The sequence below is a fragment of the Populus trichocarpa genome, chromosome 10 (assembly GCF_000002775.5).
Source record: "Populus trichocarpa isolate Nisqually-1 chromosome 10, P.trichocarpa_v4.1, whole genome shotgun sequence".
Taxonomy (NCBI): Eukaryota; Viridiplantae; Streptophyta; class Magnoliopsida; order Malpighiales; family Salicaceae; genus Populus; species Populus trichocarpa.
In genome coordinates, this window is record NC_037294.2 from 5,001 (window position 1) to 9,677 (window position 4,677).

The window sequence follows — 4,677 nt, forward strand, 5'->3', positions numbered from 1 at the left end:
CACAAAAATGCAGACAGTATACTCTCTAGTTTCTGAATGGTAGCTCGCGGGAAGATGAACATGGAAGACCAATAAACTTGTATAGAAAATAGAACCGATTTAATAAGTTGAAGTCGGCCAGCATAGGTAAGAGAAGAGGAAGTCCAAAGTTTAATTCTGGAAATGATACGATCAATCAGGGGAAGGCAATCTGCATGTGTAAGCCGTGTTGAAATTAGTGGGACACCAAGATATCGTACTGGAAGAGTTCCCATTTGGATTCCCATCTGGTTGCAGATACTGGTTTTAGTGGCTTCATCTATGCCTGAAAGGTATAGTGAACTCTTGCCGTGATTGATAGTGAGACCTGAGAGCTCTGAAAATGTGTCCAAGCACGCCTTGAATATGCCAACCGAATAGGTGTCTGCATGACAATAGAGCATGAGATCATCTGCAAAACAAAGATGGGTAATTCTGTTCGGAGCACAACGCCAATGGTATTTAAATTTGGTTTGCTGTGTTTGCTGACTGAGTATTCCACCCAAACCTTCCATTGCCAGAACAAACAGATAAGGGGAGAGTGGATCGCCTTGTCTAATGCCTCTTGTAGCAGTGAAGAAGCCATGCAGTGCCCCATTTAGATTGACAGTGTAATGTGCCGTGGAGATGCAAATTTCGATCCAATGTATCAGTTGGCTGGGAAGACCAATAGCCTTTAAACCTGCTATGATAAAATCCCATCTCACCGTGTCAAAAGCTTTCGTTAGGTCAACCTTAAGAGCACACCGGGGAGGGCCATTTTGATGATGTGAATTATGCATGAGTTCCTGTGTGAGTAGTATGGCATCAGAAATATGTCTTCCTGGTAAGAAAGCCGACTGAGAGGGTCCAATTACATCAACCAAAGTTGTCTTTAACCTGCTCACAATAATCTTGGAAATGCATTTATACAGAACATTGCAACAAGAGATCGGTCGAAAGTCATGCATGCAAGCTGGATTCTGAACTTTGGGTACAAGGGCGATTCGGGTGGCATTGACACATCTTGGCAGAGAATTGGTATTGAAAAAATACCTGACTGCTGTAATGAATTCGACACCTATAATGCTCCAACAATGTTTGAAGAAAAATGCATTGTAACCATCAGGGCCTGGAGCTTTGTTGTCTGGGATTGAGAATAATGCATTCTTAATTTCATCATCAGTAATTGGTAGGTGCAAGGATGAACTAGATGCTGCATAAATCTTCTTGGAGAAAACATGCTGGAAATCATGATTGTGAGTTGTTTGGGGAGCATTTAGTAATTGCTCATAATAAGTGGAAGCAAGCTTCCCCATCGCCTGTGGATCAGTGATTGAAGTGCCTGTAGCATCTTGCAAACTGTGAATGCGATTTCTGACTTGCCGATGCAGCAATGAATTATGAAAAAACTTTGTGTTTTTGTCCCCAAGTTGTAACCACTGTATTCTTGAGCGCTGCTGAAGAACCGATTCTTCATCTTTGCACAGCTGCATGTATAGTTTTGCACACTCTCTTTCAATGGCGTTAGCAGCGGTTGAAGATGGATTGCAATCCAAGGAAGTTTGTGCAGCAAACCATGCAGCTTTGGCCTGTGCAACCCGACTAGAAATGTGATTTGTATGCTGATGATGAAACTTCTTCAGCTCATGTTTCAGGAGACGAAGTTTGCTAGTGAACTGGTACATAGGATTACCAAAAACTGTAGTATGCCATGATCTGCTAACAACCTCGTTGAAATCCTCTCTATCAGTCCAAGTATTCAAAAATTTGAATGTGGATTGTTGTTGTTGAGCTTGAGGATTGAGTGATAGTAGCATGGCACTGTGATCAGAAATTTCCCTTGGAAAAAAGATAGCTTGAGCTGCAGGGAAACTAGCAAACAAGTTAGAATTTCCAAATATCCAATCCAATTTTTTCTGGATTACGTGATCCCCTTGCTGCCCGTTGTGCCAAGAATATTTTAGGCCTGTGTATGGGACTTGAAGAAGCCCTGCATTACTGATACAACGTGGAAAGTCATCCAAGTGACGATACCAATTGGTATCCCCTCCTGAGCGATCACCCGCTTGCAATATGGCATTAAAGTCACCAAGAACAATCCAGGGGGTGCAAGAGGAGTTGGAACTTTCAGTGCAAAGATAAGCCCAAAGAGCATTACGTTCAGCTGGGGTATTGTGACCATAAACAAAAGTGATTCTGATGTGGGATGTAGGGGAGGAGCTATGGTTAATGTCACAAGTTAACCATTGGTCAGAGGAGGTGGTATAAGTAAGTGAGAGCTTTTGTGAGTTCCAACAGATTAAGATTCGGCAGTTGGAGGAAGAGCTAATGTTGGATGTGTATTTCCAAGGGGAAATGGCAAGGGTGGAAGCAACTGTATCGAGGTGAGGGGCTGTGATCCTGGTTTCTAATAAACCAAAAATATCCAAGTTGTGTTTTTTCGTCCATTCCTGGACAGATTTTTGTTTATGGAAGCTATTGAGCCCCCATACATTCCAGCTACCTACTTTTAACATATAATAATAAAGATGAGGGGCTTACAACTGCATTAGAGGCCCTTGGCCTCTTTGCGTTTCCTGCCTCCCTTCTTCTTTTTATTTGTTTTCGGTGAAGGAACAGGGGAGCCAGCATGGCTGTCATTAAGAGGGATTGAAGCTGTTGAATTTTCAGCTGAGACTTCAACTGCCGAAAAGGCATCACTGTGACTCTTTAAAGAGTCCATCTTACTTTCCATGCATTCGATTGTGTCCAAAGCAGGGGAATGTGGAAATTCAATAGAAGCATCAACTTGGGGAGAAGGTGAAGGTTCTTTATGGGTTTTGTTTAAAAGATCATTTGCATGCTCTATGGTAGGTGTTAGCGTGGGTTGAGAAGTGGAAGGTGTTGCAGGAGGCAATGAGGCAGTGGCTATATTTTGAATAGGGTTCAAAACAGTATCGAGGTTTAAAGGTGGAGGGATGGTGTCTTTATGTAGGATGGGTAGTGAGGGATTGGTTGTGATCGGGGAGGTTAATGTATTGGTGGTAGGCACAACAGGGTTACTTGAGGAAGGGTTGGAATCGGTGTTTAGTGGCAATGGATCAATAGCAATTGTTTTACCTTTGTCTTGGACAGGGACAGTAATAACAGGATCAGGAGCAGGAGCCGGTGCAGAAATAAGAGGACATGAATGACCAAATACGCTGCACTTTGCACATCTAGTAGGTTTCCATTCATATTCAACCTTGATTGCAATAGGCTCAGATGATAGTGGACTGTCAATATCAAATCCATGGATATAGGGCAGGGAAGCATCAATTTTCACACAAATCCTTGCATATTCTAGCCTCGTGCAATTGTAAGTTGATTCATCACATGAAAGAGGTCGCCCGACCATGCTAGCAGCCAGGCTTAATCCCTGCTTAGACCATAGAGGGAATGGCAGCCCATGCAGTCGAATCCATACAGGTAAGGTGGAGATTTTGTTTTTGTCAAACTGCATGTGAGGATGCCATTGCTGAAGAACAACGTTTTTCCCTCCAAACATCCAAGGTCCTTTCTCCAGAATTACATGCATCTGCTCTTCTGTTGTAAATCTAAATATTATGAAGCCATTGGATGTCGTAGTAACATTCTCTAGGCCATATGGTTTCCAAACCCGTGAGGCAATGGTATTGACAGTATGGTATGGCATCCGAAAACCAGGAAAAAATCCAACCATACATCGGTTCCACTGTTCTGCGTTGTCTAATAGCATGTCTTCTGAAACCTTCAAACGATGACCTGGGGGCTGGCGTTCAAGAGGTTCCAAAGTGAATCTGGTGCTGGAATCAGTAACACGGACCCTGTTGGCCCAAGAGATTTGTGTGGTGGTAGGTGTTTTGGGTAACTGTGGTTTGGCTTTCATCGATGGCAGCATGGTTTGTGTTGTGATTGGTGGGGGCATGGTGGAAAAAAAATGTCCGAAACAGGTGAAGAAGATGGGATGTAAAAGCAAGGTAAGGGTGAGATAAATGAGTGAGATTGAAAAAACCTGCGGTCAAAGGGTGTGGAAGGATGAGTGGAGCAGGGGTGCAGTATGTGTGATGGCAAAGAACAATCGCCGGTGGAAGTTTCAGGGAAAACATGGAGCTGCCTCCTTTGTCGCCTGCCAAAAGCTCTCAGACGCCATTTTTTCCCCTCCCCTCCCTAAACCCTAAACCCTAAACCCTAAACCCGAAACCCGAAACCCTGAACCCTGAACCCTGAACCCTAAACTTTTTTTTGAATAAGTTTAAGTTGTATAGAAAAGGGAAAAATATACACAGATTCGAGGGGCATACCCCAAGGTAGAAAAAACTATCCAAAAGCAGAAAATGAAAATTTAACGAAAAGGATGCCAACATGCATCCACGAAAAGAGAAAAAATTACATGGAGAAAAAAACAAAGCCTGCATGGCTTCTACGTGAACAGGAACTAAGCGGGAAAATTACAAATCACGTAAGGATTCCCTATCTTTTATTGCTGATAATTTCTCGGCCATTTGTATTCATGTGGCTGTGAGGGGCCGCATCATATCAGGTTGCATGTCTTCGGCTGCTTGAAGTCCCCAGATGCTTTTGAGGTTGTTTGGGATTTTTCTTTGATCCTTCTCCATCAAGACTGATCGGATGGTTTCAATAATCTCCCCACTAAGAACCTGCGGAGTCTTGGAAGCT

The 4,677-nt window shown here is 43.2% G+C and overlaps 1 protein-coding gene across 1 annotated transcript in view; it reads right to left on the reverse strand.

Annotated features, from left to right (window-relative positions):
- LOC112329008 (uncharacterized) overlaps positions 1 to 3,886 on the reverse strand; it is a 5,000-nt gene extending 1,114 nt beyond the window's left edge. The window contains exons 1-2 of the mRNA XM_024611069.1: positions 2,557 to 3,886; positions 1 to 2,407 (exon numbers count right to left, since the gene is read on the reverse strand). The exon at positions 1 to 2,407 is cut by the window's left edge and continues 1,114 nt beyond it. Of these exons, the coding sequence (XP_024466837.1) occupies positions 1 to 2,407; positions 2,557 to 3,886 (3,737 nt within the window). The remainder of the gene's footprint in view (positions 2,408 to 2,556) is intronic.
- Positions 3,887 to 4,677: the final 791 nt, after the last annotated feature.